At 42.2% G+C, this 17,123-nt stretch overlaps 1 protein-coding gene across 1 annotated transcript in view; it reads left to right on the top strand.

Moving 5' to 3' along the window:
• Nucleotides 1–17,123, top strand: part of otofa (otoferlin a) — a 210,617-nt gene that overhangs the window by 176,034 nt on the left and 17,460 nt on the right. The window contains exons 37-43 of the mRNA XM_063223364.1: nucleotides 194–321; nucleotides 3,275–3,445; nucleotides 4,200–4,360; nucleotides 7,655–7,797; nucleotides 8,201–8,289; nucleotides 11,786–11,884; nucleotides 15,983–16,224. Of these exons, the coding sequence (XP_063079434.1) occupies nucleotides 194–321; nucleotides 3,275–3,445; nucleotides 4,200–4,360; nucleotides 7,655–7,797; nucleotides 8,201–8,289; nucleotides 11,786–11,884; nucleotides 15,983–16,224 (1,033 nt within the window). The remainder of the gene's footprint in view (nucleotides 1–193; nucleotides 322–3,274; nucleotides 3,446–4,199; nucleotides 4,361–7,654; nucleotides 7,798–8,200; nucleotides 8,290–11,785; nucleotides 11,885–15,982; nucleotides 16,225–17,123) is intronic.

Raw genomic sequence — 17,123 nt, 5'->3', positions numbered from 1 at the left:
TGATTGGCTGACAAGGTGTCCATTATTCCCCGCTACCGGCACACTTGTGAAGTAGTTCTGGTGAAAGAACTTGTGCCAACGCACTGTGCCTGTCGTTATATAGTGTATGTGAACCGATTTGATAGTGCTGAATGTAAATATGTTTTTGGGAATTTGGGAATACAGGTGACACATTGTGTGTGTGTATCTGCAGGCCACTGACTTACATCCAGCTGACATCAATGGCAAAGCCGACCCCTACATCGCCATCAAACTGGGGAAGACAGAGCTGAAGGACAAGGAGAATTATATCTCCAAACAACTCAATCCCGTTTTTGGAAAGTGAGTTTACCATGGTAGAAAACCCTCCGATATAACAAATACAAAGAACCTTATCTCTAAACCCTATCCTGCTTTTGTAAAGTGAGTCTACCTTGGTAAAAAAAAAAAAAAAAACCTGTGCAAACAAAAGCTGAGAACCCCATTTCTAAACTCAAAACCTTTTTTTGGATAGACAGTTTTGCATAGTATCTCATAGTACGCTATTTATGTTCTATGTATACTATGGGCAGGGGCGGATCTAGCCATTTTGGGGCCCTAGGCGAAATGTCAACATGGGGCCCTCAAAAGTCATTATGTAGACATAAACGGCTGTGTTTTGGTGCTATTTAAGTGTGTTGTCTCATATATCTTCGATTACATAAGTGACAATGCCTACTTTTGATGTGTTTACTGCAACTGGTGTGACAGTTGGGGCCCCTATGGAGGACAGATTTGGTCGGGGCCCTAGGCAATTGCCTAGGTTTGCCTAATGGAAAGTCCGCCTCTGACTATGGGGAGTAAATAATCCCATCTCTGAACCCAATCCTGTTTTTGAAAAAGTTTACAATTGCTACGTTTACATGAGACACTTAATTCGGAATTACTGTAACTGACTTTAATTCTGAATAAATCTTAATTCAGCTCTGAAAACATCATGTAAACACCTCTTAATTCGGAAATTAAAGGAATAATCAAAGTAAACCCGACGCAATTATTTAATTAGGAATTAGGAATTCGGAAATTATAAATTAAAAACATCATGTAAACGTAGTAATTGATTGAAAAAAAGTAATCTTATAGTGTAACAAATCCTGAATCCTGTCTTTGGCAAGGAAAAAGGGTTATGCAAACAAACACTGAGAACCCCATCTCAAAACTGCAAACTTTTTAGAGATTCACCGGATCCTGATTTTTAGGATCCTGCCGGATACCGGATCCACTGCTTAAGATCCTGCCGGATCCGGAACCGGATACCGGATCCTACGAAAGGGTTGAAACACATAGCCAACTTGCACAAGTGGGCCCTTTTTTATTAAGTTGGCGCAAACTATTTTTAATATGGCCAGGGCTCACTTGTAAAAGCTGAATTTTATTCTCAATGTGATTTTATTTCCCTGGTAAAATAAAGGTAAAATAAAAAAAATAAAAAATTAAGACTCATTGGCTTACTGCCACACTGCCTTCAGCGTCCGCTTCCAAAGGGCTTTCACTCCATGCCACAGCGATTGGGGCTGTGAAAGACTGACTGAAAAGCCTAGGCTATGTAAAAAGTGGAGATGCCCCAGATCCTGATTTTTAGGTAACTGCCGGATACCGGATCCACTGCTTAAGATCCTGCCGGATCCGGATAGTCTGAAAAACCCTATTATCCTGCCAGATCCAGAACCGGATCTTGGAGCCTGTACATCTCTAAAACTTTTTGCCGGGCATCCAACCAACAGCACAGATAAGTGGAAAGACATCTCCAAACAACTTCATCTGTGTTTGGAAAGTGGATTTAGAGGTGAAGTGAAGTAAAAGCCCGACTGGGAAACTCCAACTCCCGTTGTCATTGTGACACAGCACTCGACAGCACACAAGTGTTCACTGCACACTGCACACAACATAATTGCATTTATGCCTCACCCGTGCAGTGCAGCGGCACTGTACCCAGCTCCGGGTAACTCAGAGGAGGATGGGACTGGTTAATTACTCCCCTCACCAACTTGGCTGGTTGGGTGAGTCAAACTGGCAACCTTTGGGCAACAAGTCTGATGTCTTAACCGCTTACCCATGACTTTGTGTGGAATGAACACAAAGACAAATACTGGGAGAATTGCTCCTCTTAATTACTTGTTTTTCAAAACGGAGTCTGCTCGTGCAACACATTAAAGCTATAAGGATATGAGGTCACATACATCTTCAAACAAATGCATTCAAGAAAGTCTTGTCTTTGAGAAGTTTATGTATAAGTATTACAGCATCCCTTAATATCTGACTGCATGTCCAAACAACTCCCATATTGGGAAAGTGAATATGTTCGGGCAAAGATGACTTACTTTACTGGTTTTGGTTCTTCAGTTGGGTCAACTGAAATGCAATAGGTAGGAGCTTCCAGTACGCGCGTAAATGTTGCAATTGACTATTTAGAAGAAAGTGACATTGTCACCCATGTAAAACTAGACAGAAGCTCAAATGACACCGACAACAATATGGGCAGAAGGCTGAATGGAGTGTTTGTAGGGACGGGGGGTGGTGGGGGGGGGGGGGCGGCTTTGGCTTAAAGTGGTGCGTTCATGTCTTGTCTAATCTCACCTAATGGCTGGTGCGAGTTACTATATAAAGAGTAACCCAATCCTGCAGAAGACTGGCGGAGGTTAACAGAAAGGAAGGAGACATTGTCTACGAGATTAAATAAACTCTTAAGTAGGTCACGTCTGTCTGCTTATTTGCAGGTAAACATATGCAGGAAATATTGCCAAGGGACAAGGTTGCAAGAATAGATCTGTGAAACGAAATGTTTACCTCTCCAATAACTAAAGCAAAATAAAACATAAGAGATAGCGAAGAAGTTTCCAAAGCATCTCTCTCAATATCGTCCTCTCACATGCGCACGCACACACTCTTTTTTTCTTTCTTTCTTTCTTTCTTTCTTTCTTTCTTTCTTTCTTTCTTTCTTTCTTTCTTTCTTTCTTTCTTTCTTTCTTTCTTTCTTTCTTTCTCTCTCTCTCTCTCTCTCTCTCTCTCTCTCTCTCTCTCTCTCGCTCTCTCTATCTCTATCTCTATCTCTCTCTCTCTCAGACTGCACACATGCACATGCGCGCACGCGCACACACACACACACACACACACACACACACACACACACACACACACACACACACACACACACACACACACACACACACACACACACACACACACACACACACACACAAACACACACACACATACACACCACTCTTACCATCTGTGTCATCTCTGCTCCTGGCAGGTCCTTTGACATCGAGGCCACGTTCCCCATGGAGTCCATGCTGACTGTGTCTGTGTACGACTGGGATCTGGTGGGCACAGACGACCTGATTGGCGAGACCAGGATCGACCTGGAGAACCGCTACTACAGCAAGCACAGGGCCACCTGCGGCGTAGCAGCCAACTACTCTGTGTGAGACACTGGACACACCCATACGCATACACGCATGCACTACAAACACAGACACACACAATCACACACACACACATGCACAGAGAATACACATACTCAAGCACTCTGTTAAAAACATACAGTATGAATAGCTTTTATACAAGCACAGGGCCACCTGCGTCATAGCAGCCAACTACTCTGTGTGAGACATTGGACACACACGCACATACTGTACACACATGCACTACACACACAGTACACACAACCACACACCTGCATGTGCACGTGCACACAGAATGCACCTACTCAAGCACTCTGTGCAAAAACATATGAATAGCTTTTACTCTGTGTGAGACATTGGACACACATGCATGCACGCACACACACATACACATATGCACTACAGCCACAGGCATACACAATCAAACACACACACAGGCATGTGCACACAGAATACACATACTCAAGCACTATGTGCAAAAATATATGAATAGCTTTTACTTCACCAACTTCACCATCTACATGTACTTGTTTCGTCGGCACATTCGATAAAATTGGAACGTAAAAAAGTCCATTTGGGTCCTGGCTTTTCTAGGATCTACAGCACTGAGTCTCAAGGAATAAAGCTATCATGCCCTACTCTGTCGCCACAGCAACCGTCTGCCTGATAGCTATTTTGATGCATGTTGACGTGTGTCATGGTGTTTCAAATACAAAATAAAAAAAAGATCAAGAAGTCAGATTACGATCTTTACTCTCGCAATGTCGTTTGTAGCCATGGTTACAACATATGGCGGGACCCTCAGAAGCCGACCCAGATCCTGGCCAAGCTGTGCAAGGACGGCAAGCTGGATGGGCCACACTACGGGCCGGGGGGCAGGGTGAAGGTGGCCGGACGCATCTTCACCGGACCCACTGAGATGGAAGATGAGAATGGTATGAAGCTCTAGTATCAAAAATAAACTTAACCATTTTTTCTATAATACAAAGGATGCTTAGCGATGTAGCTTTATTGTCATGGCCAATCTAAAGTATGATACAGTGCTTAGCCATCTTCACCCGCACCACTGACATGGAGCATTAGAACAGTATGACAAGGCCCTGAAGGTATACAAAAGAAGAAGAAAAAAATGCTGCCGAAATATGCAGCCACAAAAAATCTATATCAATGAATGTGTCCCAATGTGTCCCTCTTACATTTTTCTGTAATACAAGTTACAAATAACTGAACAGCAGAATGGCTGCCCTTTATTTTCATGGTCAGTCTGCAGTATGATGCATTGCTGATTATTATTGATTCATATCCCAATTCAAAACATGGAGATGGAGGATGAGAGCTGTATGACAGAGAGCCCTGAAGCACTGTCCAAAAAAGAGGTTCTGTCAAAATATAGAGCTTTTGAAAATGAATTGCTGTTCTACTTAATATTTCTACAATATATTGAAAATGATGATGAGCTTCATACGGTATCATTGCCAGCCCCACCGAGATGGAGGATGAGAATGGTATGATAGAGAATGGTATAGTAGAAAAGAAAAATGCTGCCCAAATGCCCAGCTATGCAAAAATGAATACAATTTGGTATATCTTTCTGTAATATACATTGTGCTAAGCTATGAAGTTTAGGTGAAAAAAAGCAACAAAAAAAACTATTACCCTTTATCATCATGCCCAATCTACTGTAAGGTACATTGCTTGTTATTGATTCAAATCCAGATTCAATTATTGTCATGTAGCTGTTAAATTATATGACCATAGATTCATCGTGACAACTAGTGAAGTGATTCCTATATGGATTGATGCAGCTGATGATTATTAACATGATTATAGTAATAATAATAATAAATCGAAAATTATTTCTCTGTCCCTGTCATGGTGCACACCTGTATAATTTGAGTATTGATATGTTTTTTTTATCATGAATCGATTAAGCAATAATAATAAAATCCTTATGTCCTTGTGACGGTGCAGCCTTGTGGAATATGACTCCTGACATGACTATTGATATGATTATTATCATAAATTAATTAAGCAATAATAATAAAATCCTTATGTCTTTGTGATGGTGCAGGCGTAGCCAGGGGTGGGCCTGGGTGGGCCTGGGCCCGCCCACTTGACATCCAAGCCTGCCCCATTCACACTTGACAGTCAACTGTTGCCTCATTAAACTACACTCTAAGAAAATTTCCCTGCAAAATAACGGCAGTTACTGGCAATTATATTTACCTGTAATTCTACTGTTATTTCACACCAAAAATCAAATACAGCTCATTGCTGTTTAATGTATCACAGTATATAACATTTTTTCAGCAGCAATTGAACTGTTAAATAACAGTACTCTACAGAAAAATAACATTTCGGTTAAAAAGTTGAATTGTACTGTGTGATGACAGGCAAATACTGGGTCATAGTTGTATTCATGAATATGGCCATGGCAACTTCCCACCCCACCCATCATTCTCCATAACTGTGGTACCCTGGCCATGTTACCACCCCACCCTCCCATCGTTCACCATGACTGGAGTGCCTTGAGCATGATACTATGGCGCTATGCTGTATTGAGAAAATGGTTTGCGGTGGTCCTTTGAAAGTGTGGGCATGAATAAAATTTCAGAGTACGCAGTGCTGTTACAATGATAGTGTGCAAGGTGGGCTTTTTACTGTATCTCTTGATGAGCCAATGATGAATATAGCATTGGTCAGTCTTTAAAAAATTATTTTGTACCAAGTAGCACAGCAAACAAGCAGCACTACAAGCTAGCTCTCAAAGCAATGCCTAATTTGCAGCAGGCACATTATATGCAACAATGCCACAAATGATGCCACATACAGCAAGCTTTCACAAAGAGGAAAGTGTGCAAGCATGTAAGCAAGCTTGTAGGCAAGCTTGTAGGCAAACAAGTGCTATGCTGTGCCATGCAGGCCAGCCAGCAGGCAGGCAAGCAACTGAAGTGTTGATAGTCCAGATTTATATACAGGTGCAAGAGTACCATGTGACCAGAGTCATCAGGCCCTTGGCAGGTGACGCCCCTAATTGAATAATGGCATAACAGCCCTACTCAGGTGAGGCCAGGCACTGATTAGCAGATTGGTTTAGATGGGGCTGCTTGTTGCAAGAGTTTTACAAGTTCTTAAAATGTTTCAGCCATTCACACTTTCATCACTATCAAAATGCATGTGCTCCTCACACTTTGCTGCATCAAGCACTTTTTAAGTATTGTAGTTTCCTTAGAAATTGTTTCATCATGCTTGATAGTATCAGATAATCTTTAACCAGTCAGAATGACTTCAGTTCTTCAGGTGGTATTGAAGTTTGATGGTGATCACGGACAAGTGGAGGATGAGTGGGTTTCAATGGTGCTTGCCACTTGTTATTTTCTAGAGATGCACCGGATCCGGTTCCGGTTCCGGATCCGTCAGGATAATAAAGTTTTTCACAGAGTCCGGGTCCGGCAGGATCTTAAGCAGTGGATCCGGTTTCCGGCATGTTACCTAAAAATCAGGGTCTGGTGCATGTCTAGCCTAGGCTTTTCAGTCTTTCACAACCCCAATCACTGCATGGAGTGAAATCCCTTTGGAAGCGGCTATTGCAGGCAGTGTGGCAATAAGCCAATGAGTCTAAAAAATAGTTTGCGCCAACGTAATAAAAAGGGCCCACGTGTGCGAGTAGACTATATGTTTCAACCCTTTTGTCGGATCCGGTATCCGGTTCCGGATCAGGCAGGATCTTATTCAGTGGATCTGGTATCCGGCAGGATCCTAAAAATCAGGATCCGGTGCATCTCTAGTTTTTTCCACAACGGCGAATACTGCTATTGTGCAGTACTTACTGTTTATGCTCAATATGTGACTCAAAGTAATATTTTCACAGTAGTTGTCTGTTTTTTCGAAAAACAGTAGAATGCTGTTGCAGAATTGCCGTAAATAAACAGCTATTTGTTACAGTGTATGATTAATGGCATAGCACTGAGCGATAATTAATCATTTTGTCAAAAGTCTGGTTCGTCTTCTGTGATTTCTATGATTTCAATTTCAAAGTATCATTTTTGAGCGCGATATTGTAAAATCTACCTACAGTACACGATTTTTTCTGGGCCCACCTGTTATTATTTCTGCCTACGCCCCAGCAGCCCTGTAGAATAGAATATGACTCCTGACATCCCTATTGATGTGGACATACACGTAGCAATGAATCAATCATGACCCTATGTCCCAATGTGACGGTGCAGGGCTGAAGAAGCAGACAGAGGAGCACCTGGCCCTGACGGTGCTGAGGCACTGGGAGGACATGCCGCGAGTGGGCTGCAGACTCATCCCAGAACACGTGGAGACGCGGCCACTACACCACCCAGACAAACCTGGCATTGAACAGGTGGGTGTTTGAGTTGGTGTTTCTTTGGTGTGCGTGTGCGTGTGCGTGTGCGTGTGCATGTGTTTGTGTGAGTTGTTACTTAACTGTAGTTTTTTTTGTTTTTACTGAAGTCTATGGAGTGTCAAGATTCAAGATTCTTTTTAATGGTTCCGAAGGAAATTTGTCTTGGACATACATACAGTAGCTGCCACATACACACAACACTGATACACATGACGCCAAACAACAATAAACAAAACAAAAAACACATACAGACATACATACAACCTACATACGTACATAGGCCTACATATAGTGCCAAGGGTCATGTTTAGATATGGTTATGGCTGCTCGGCTCAATCTTGTCAACATTTGTTTTCCCCATTTCACATATGTATGACACCTGGCGTCTGCCGTCCTGCAGGGTCGTCTCGAGATGTGGGTAGACATGTTTCCCATGGACATGCCTGCGCCAGGACCCGCCGTCGACATCTCGCCACGGAAACCAAAGAGGTAAACCCGATCATTGCAAGGAAAGGGGCCCACATAAAACAATAGCATGTAGAGAGACAGGACTTACTGTAGACAGCACTGTCTGACATCTGATGAGTATGTTGTTTGTCTATAATACACATAATGCTGTACAGATAAGCACTATGATAGGTATCCTTCACAGCTAATGTTATAATTGTCAGCATATAGTAGTTTGTGATTTGCATTTATGTTGTTTTACATGGCAATGCATGCCTAAGTAAATACACATCAGTAATGTAAAATATTGGTTATTTTATAAGATGAAATGTGTTATAATAATATTCTCTAGCAGGAGAAGCATGAATGTGTCACAAATCCTACCATAAACTTTGGGCAAAGTAAACGTAATGTAAAACATCCGTGGTAGTTAACGCAGTAGTATATTCGTTCATTTTCATTGTGAGCTTATGGAGATCTCTAGTGAGATAAGGCCTGATGCACTGTAGGTATGCTTGATAACCTTGTTCCTTCTCTCCACCTACTGGAACATGCCCATGTCTACCTCTATGGGTAACACTTTACTTGACGCCAGTGTCATAATCATGTCATTACAGTGTCATAATAGTGTCATGGCGCAGTTCTGCACGTGTCATAAACATTATGTCCATGTCCATGTCATACTTTTTTTTTTGACTGTTGGCCTTAAGTGACATTCGGTTACGTGTTGCTGCCCTGAAGAGGGCACTCATGCTGCTACGAGTGGGCCTTGTTTTTAATATGTCCATGTAGGACTTGTTGTAGCAATAAAGACATTTTAATTTGGAGTGCCTTACGGTGAATCCCATTACACCCCTTAGCCCTACGCCTTCCCCCTTTGTCTCCGTTTTGCGCGTCCACGTGTAGGGGTAGTGGCATCCCGATTCACGTTCAGACAGATGGGTAGGGGTACGAGGGCTTTCCACCCCTCTGAGCGGAGATTTTCCAACATCAGACTCCACGACGGAGGGATACGACAGGTTTCCCTGAATGCATTGCAAATTCATTTAAAAATTGGCGGCAAGCCGCAGCACCCACAACAGCACACAAGTTTAAGTATTTTTACGGTTTTAAAGTGGTAATAATTATTCCATTGTACTAAGTTTAACATTGCCCTAATGTGTGATGGCCCTTTTCTCCGTGAAACGCACATGAAAAAAAATTCTATTAACGTCAACCTAATGCATGGAATTAGTGACAGCTGTGAGTGTCATTCCATGATTGTTGAAGGGGTATCCCAATTCGTAGCGGTTGTGTTTCAAGCCCTACACCTTACAGCTTCGTTGGAAAGCACGAGGGGCATGGGGAAGGTGTAGGGGTAGGGGTAGAGATTAGTAATGGGAAAGGCCCTTAGTCAGAGAATTCATGCTAATTTTTTGAACCTGGAAGTACTGTTATACTTTTTCATGAGATGTAATTGTAACGTCAAAATGATTGTGTGAAGGGAGAAATAAATCATTCATTCATTCATTCATTCATTCATTCATTCATTCATTCATTCATTCATTCATTCATTCATTCACTATACCTTGGACTAAAGAGCACCCAAACCCAAGAAGCCAGCAAACAACATGGATAAGAGCATGCCATACTACACAAACTGAAAGTTTGTGGCAATAACCGAATGTCACTAAAGGCCGACAGTGATAAAATGTTTATGACATGGACATAAGGTTTGTGACTTATCTATGACTGTGTCAGGACACTATTATGACAATGTAATGACATGCTTATGACAACGGTGTCAAGTTAAGTGTTACCCCTCTATGTTAGGGAGAGTCTGTCTTCATTCTTCATGACTGGTGTGAACTGGGACGAATGCTATAAATTGGAATGAATGGACCGAACTGCAGAAGATGATAAGATCGACTTCTGTAGATTGTTATGCATCATAATAGTATGTTTTACATACAGTGGTCTATTGGCAATGGAATTCATTGAAAGGATGGTATATACTACAGTATATTGAATGATGCTGCTCACAGTTGGTGCTACTTAATAATTGAATTTCTGAATATGTTAATTTGACCCTGGAGAGTGTGCAGCTGTATTAGCCCACAAATGTGATAAAAATCACTCTGTGGCAGTCAATTCAACACTGGTCATGTAATGTATATGCTGTAGAACAGTGCTATTATTCACCCTTAGTACCAAAAGGGCAGAATACAACAATAACTGAATTTTTGGGAGTGACATGAAAAGAATTTAACTACCGGTACATTCTATTTAGCGGCATGGCTGGATTGGCCATAAAGCACACAGGGCATTTGCCCGATGGACGGTTGATGATTTTGGCCTGGTCCTCCCTACAATGTCCTGTATCAGTCCTCATGCCGCTACAGCTGACCTGTCCGAGTCTGATTTATGTATTCATTTTGGCTGTTCTGGTCAAAATAGCTCATAATAGATGGCTAAAAATATTGTCACAGGCTTCATTGTGTCTCTCAATGCCTGGCGGACCAGTTTTGGCTGAAAATGCCCGGTCTGATATTTAGTCCCAGTCCAGCCCTGCCCAGCCTAGCGGAATAATAATAATAATAATAATAATAATAATAATAATAATAATAATAATTGTATTTGTATAGCACTGTATCATACAAGGCATGTAACTCAAAGTGCTTAACAAATGGGAAAAAACATCATTGTTAGAGATGGATTTAAAAGGAGAGGTAGAGAGGAGAGGCAGAAATAGCAGGAAGGCAGAGGAAGAAGAGATAGATAGAGATTGTAGAGTATAGGCCTACTGCAGATTGCCGTAATGGTGTACTCTGGTGTGCATGGAATAGAGTGTGAATGCTGTTATGTTGTGAATGCTGCAGGCTGCTTGGATGGGCAGACACTGATGTACGTAAATGTCATAAAATGCGGTGAAGCCTGTATGCAGCTAGCTGGCCACAATACTGTGACATTGGCCAACACTGCACAACACACACACACACACACACACACACACACACACACACACACACACACACACACACACACACACACACACACACACACACACACACACACACACACACACACACACTAAAGTACACACCTAGCCTGCCCACTGTGATCCAGAGATGGTGTACTGATGTTTGCTATCCCTCCCCCCTCCGCTCCCTGCCAGATATGAGCTCAGGGTGATTGTATGGAATACAGACGAAGTAACTCTGGAAGACGATGATTACTTCACAGGGGAAAAGTCCAGTGACATATTTGTCAGGGGGTAGGTACGGGTGGGTGTGTGAGAACAAAACAAATGTGTGTTTGGGTTTGGTGGTAATCTTTCTCGTATCTGTGTTGTCTTGCTGTTGTTTGTGTATGTGTCTTGTTTCTATCCTTTCCTTTCTTTTGTCCTTCTCTTGTCCGGTGTCATTCTTCGGTGGCTGTTTGTCTGTCCATGTTTGTTTTTTGTGTGTTTTTTTTGTTTGTTTGTTTGTTTGTTTGTTTGTTTGTTTGTTTGTTTGTGTTCTCCCTGGCCTCCTGCGTCATGGCTGTTGCTGCTCTGTAGTTTTGAGCTGCGCGTTATAATTTGGAACACTGATGACGTAGTTCTAGAAGACGATGCGTTCATGACAGGAGAGAAGATGTCTGACATCTATGTCAGGGGGTAACATGACTCCATCGCATGGCTCGCACTCAGCTGACCAATCAGCAAACACTTCCTGTGGTTGAAGCCCCTCCCCCTTCCTCAAGCCAACCAACAAAATCACGCTACACGTCATTAGCTCAACAGGACCATATCAGTGGAAAAAAAACGTTGAATTGCTTTAACCAAAAGCTAAATTACACATGATATAGACAATTAGTTTTACTGTTATATGCTCATAAATTTCATTCATGAGCAATGAAAAGTTTTGTAATCAAAAATTATCCGGTGGGTGACCAAGTAGTTGTTCATGTTCAAATAATAATAATAATAAATGTACTTTTTGACAAGGGTATCTGTATCCCTACCGTGATTCTCATCATGGTTCTGTTATCTAGATATTGCTAACTGTTTTTCTATTAGTGCAAAAACTGAAAAAGAAATGATTGTTTTAATATGGTATGGTCTTGTTGTCCTCTATGGCTCGTGATCTAAAACACAACCCCTGCATGGAACTTTTAGGAGGTGGATGAGCATGTTTACTGTACATTTTGCACATTAAGCCTTGCTGTGAAATGACAGGAAGTCTTCCAAACCTCCATTCCCTGCACCAACACAAAACTAATATCCTGCACTAATACGGCAATATTCTTCCATTGCAATTGTCTAACAAGCATTGACAAATCACAACTAATGTCAGTAATAGTTAAGAATATGGAGTTGTTGGATTTAGAACTGTGTGTAAAGCAGTAGTAACGATCTGAGCAAATTATTGGGAAGACAGCTGAAACAATGTCAACTTTTCATGACCATAAAACGTTAATAGCATTGACATAATGTTTAAGACTCGTCCATGACTGTGTCATGACACTGTTTTGAGACTGTTAAGACATTGTCATGTCATGCATGTGACGCCGCGGTCAAGTAAAGTTTTCCAAACACTTTCATCCCATCACAAAAGTTAGGGTTTCACTCCTGTTAGGAATACAATAAATCCACAAATAGCTGGATTGTCATGATTCACCATTTGAGACTAAAGATTTTTTACCCACTGGTCAAACAACTCTTACTTCCCCCACTCCTAGCCCTCTGCACAACTTTATTAGACATACACAAAAGCTGAAGTCAAAGAGTTCACTATATGTTTCCCATATCCAGTGCACTAAATTGTGAATGAATATTTTGGGTTCAGCTTTTTTGTAGGCTACCTTGTACTTGCACTATGCATCAGCACAATGGTTGCCATGGTGAAATCAATACCATGGTAATGTCCCAGCCTTGGCACCGCCCCAGCTTTCCCTGGTCTTGTTGCCCGTAGCGAACACGTCACATCACGTCACGACAGGTCCCATCACTCATCACATGGAGTCATTAGTGTTCAGACTACTGGCAGACTACTAAGTGAATCGCCCGCGCAGCACGCTAATTATTGATGTGAGGCGACCCGCGGTAGGTGCCTGCTTTTGCCAGCGCAGACAGGCAAGCAGTCTGCGTTTTTGGGCCAGAGTCCGCTACTGAATTCACAAGCTGTTCCGTATACGTTATCGCGTCAGGCGACAGAGTGAGACAGTGTTCTCTTGTCCCCCGCTGCTTTGACAGGGAGACAAATAGATTTTGTGCCATATCTAGTTCATCTATACACCTGAATTATTAAAGAGCCCTCCCCTCCGCTCACATGACATACACAGCAGATGTTAACCCTTTCCTTCCTTGTTCACTCACTCTCTTGCATACTCTCATCCTCTGTCGCTCTCTTTTGCTACGCTCGCTCTCCCTTTTGCTATCGTCTTACTCTCACTGTCTGTGTCCGCTCTGTCTTTTATATACACACTCTTACGAACACCCCTGTTCATTCTCTTTACCTTTATCTCCCCCTCCCCCTCTTATTTATTTCTCTCCCTCCCTCCCTTTCTGCTCCCATCTTCTCTCTGTGTGTATGTCTGCCTCATTTTCTTTTCTGCGACATCATTCTATCTGTATCTTTCATTCCTTCCCTTTCTCTCCTCCACTTTATCTCTCTCAGTCAACCATCCACACACATGCACTCAAACACAAGCAAGCACACACACACACACACTCACTCACACACACACACACACACACACACCCCTCCACTTCTAGTGGGAGTCAGTTTTCAGCCTTCACCATTGTTTTATGTGCAGTACGCACGATAAAGTCGCAAAAAAGAGCCAAGTCCTGAATAGTAGTCCCGAGTGCCTGTCCTGAATCAGCACTGTGGCCAGCAGCCCATTTGTGATAATGAATACTGCTCTAAAATGAAGACTGATTTCCCCCTTTTCATTTTATTTTGCTAACACTAGCTCTCACATTAAAGAAAGGAACTTAAAAAAGGGCATTTTTGGTTTAGTTCTAAAATAACATGAAATCCCTGTCTTGTATAGACTATTCCAAATTGATCATACTGCGTCAATTAGAGCTATTATTTGCAGTCTTGCAGTAGTCCTGCTGAGCCTGTTTAGCAGTTTGACTTCGACATTAGAGAGAGAGAGGGGGGGGGGGGTGGCAGAGAGAGCAAGAAATAGTCTGACAGCATGATGTACTTTCTCTCAAGTACGCAGATCATGTATCCTAATTAGCCCAGAAAAGTAAGAGGTCGCACCATGCATCATTTTTTTTATTACACAGACGCGTTTTGGCTATGCATATCAGTTTCAGTCATATTTATTTGCACCCTAACAGAAGAAAATTCTGCTCCAATCTTTATGAACTTTCATAATTAACCCAAGTCATGAACGACATTCTGCCTCATAACGAACTTTATTTGCCGAAACGTCTTTCGAGACTCCATTTCTTGGATTTTGCCAAAAAATGTCACTCGAGATCTAATTTGTCGTGTTCACAGCCTAAAAGCCACTCGAGACTTAATTTGCTTGATTGGGCCATCATCCCGTTTGAGGCTGGCTGGCTCGGAGGCCTTTTGTTCCAATGGGATGTCATGCTGCCCTTATGGCAACACATTCTGTGTGGGTGTGTGAATGTGATGGAAAATATTGTTTTTCGGTTTGGTTTGTTTTTTATCATGTTTTGCTGAAGATACACTACTCCTTTATACAGTATAACTCTGTAACTCTAAAAGCTTGTTCCTTCCTGCATGACATGAGGGGACGCTTCAATTTCAAACCAAACCTTATTGTAATGATTCATAATTTCCAAGATAACATCTTTGAACTAGTATATCAATGAATTACAAGTATGTACAGGTATGTACAGGTATTTAGCTATGTGTAACTTTAGAATGAAATACGAATCACAAATCACAGACAAAATGTATGAAATGGCCATACAATAAGATTGAATCTAGTTTAAGTTGCAATTGTGAAATGCTACATAACAAGGCCATCTTGATGGGTTTGGTTTTGACTGGAGGGTTTGCCCTATGCTTAATGATCATACCACTGTATGTACTTATTCCCTATAATGCACATGTGTAATATTTAAGATAGCTCATTCCCTGTTGTGTATCTATACAGAACATACTAATGGCATGTGTATATGATGCATCCCTGTTCAGCTGTACCCATTCATGGCCAATGGCGTAATCTCCCTGCAAAAAGGAATTTGAATCAAGACTTCACATAGACATACATTACAGTAGTGGCATTAGCGCTATAATTCAGCTAAGAGTTAATTCACTTCAAAATCTATCTTTGTATTGTGCCTTTAACGAGATGGATGCCTCCTCAGATAGCTTTCAAGTTAAAAAAAAAAAATAACACCATGTTCACCTCATGTGACAAATACTTTTTTTTTTCAATGAATATGAATTGCTTAGTTAGCAGAAGTAAATGTGACAAACTGAACATTTGCCTCTTAGCTTGAGGAATTTCATGTGAAATTCAGGACAACCAGCGCACTCTGTGTTGCCAAATTATGTTCTTATAAGAGAAAGCTCCCTCTGGCCACTGTATGGTACAGCTGTGCTGCGTTCCTTTTGCCAAACCCTAACAGTGCTAAAATTCCCAGTAAGCTAACACCCTTGTGTGTGATGTCTTGTGTGTGCTGACTAAATGGTGCGATGGTGGTTGGTTGTGGTGCCCCCCCCCTGGTTGTATTGGCCCGTCTGGTGGCTTTGCCCCCCACCCACCTCCCCTCCCCCAGCTGGCTGAAGGGCCAACAAGAGGACAAGCAGGACACGGACGTGCACTACCACTCCCTGACAGGAGAGGGCAACTTCAACTGGCGCTACGTCTTCCCCTTCGACTACCTGATGGCCGAGGAGAAGATTGTCATGTCCAAGAAGGAGTCCATGTTCTCCTGGGACGAGACGGAGTACAAGATCCCGGCGCGCCTTACACTGCAGGTCTGGGACGCCGACCACTTCTCTGCAGACGACTTCCTGGGTAAGTACGCTCCATATGTGTTGTTCCAATATCTGTACTTACCACCCTTTCCGCACTGTGTTTGGGTACGTAGGGTGTTCCCTTTCTAATTGCGGTGAGTGAAGTGTACTGTAAAGTACCCGGATAACGCCCTCAAACCGGCCCTCATTTGAAGTGTGGAGTTACTGTGTACTTTTTGCAGTCAATGGCCGCCATGTTTGTTGCGAAGTCAGATCTGTCAAACTGCGATTCTCTGTAATAACAGCATAGTTTTGATTCAAAAGACAATGGCCATGTGTATTAAGAGACAAGGGTAACCAAAAAATGTCTACATAACGAACAGTGTCTTCCTTGATGAATTGTTTTTTGGTGGTTGGTGAACTCTGATAGCACACGAAAACTGTCATTCCCAGTAAGTGTATCAGACAGAGCTCGATTTGGACTCACACTTCACTCTCAAATTTTGCCATTACGTGAAGGCGGAAAGTACACTGCATCTCAGTACACGTGCACAGTGCAGAGAAAGGAATAGACCACATGTCCATGACACGAAAGGTCAAAGGTTAAAGTCAAAAATGTACTGTATTTTGTACTTTGACTTTCAGACAGACAGACAGACAGACAGACAGACAGACAGACAGACAGACACGCACACACACACACACACACACACACACACACACACACACACACACACACACACACACACACACACACACACACACACACACACACACACACACACACACACACACACACACGAAATGCAGGTGGACACCGGTTCAAATTTGGGAAAGCCCTTGAAACAATACAACAATTTTACAATATTATCAATAATAATAGTTCATAAAAGCCCTAAGGTACTGTCTCTGTCAATCATTGATCTTTAGAATGGTCCCTAACCCCCTCTAAACACACAC

The sequence above is a fragment of the Engraulis encrasicolus genome, chromosome 18, assembly GCF_034702125.1.
Source record: "Engraulis encrasicolus isolate BLACKSEA-1 chromosome 18, IST_EnEncr_1.0, whole genome shotgun sequence".
NCBI lineage: Eukaryota > Metazoa > Chordata > Actinopteri > Clupeiformes > Engraulidae > Engraulis > Engraulis encrasicolus.
This window is presented reverse-complemented; position numbering and strand designations above follow the sequence as displayed.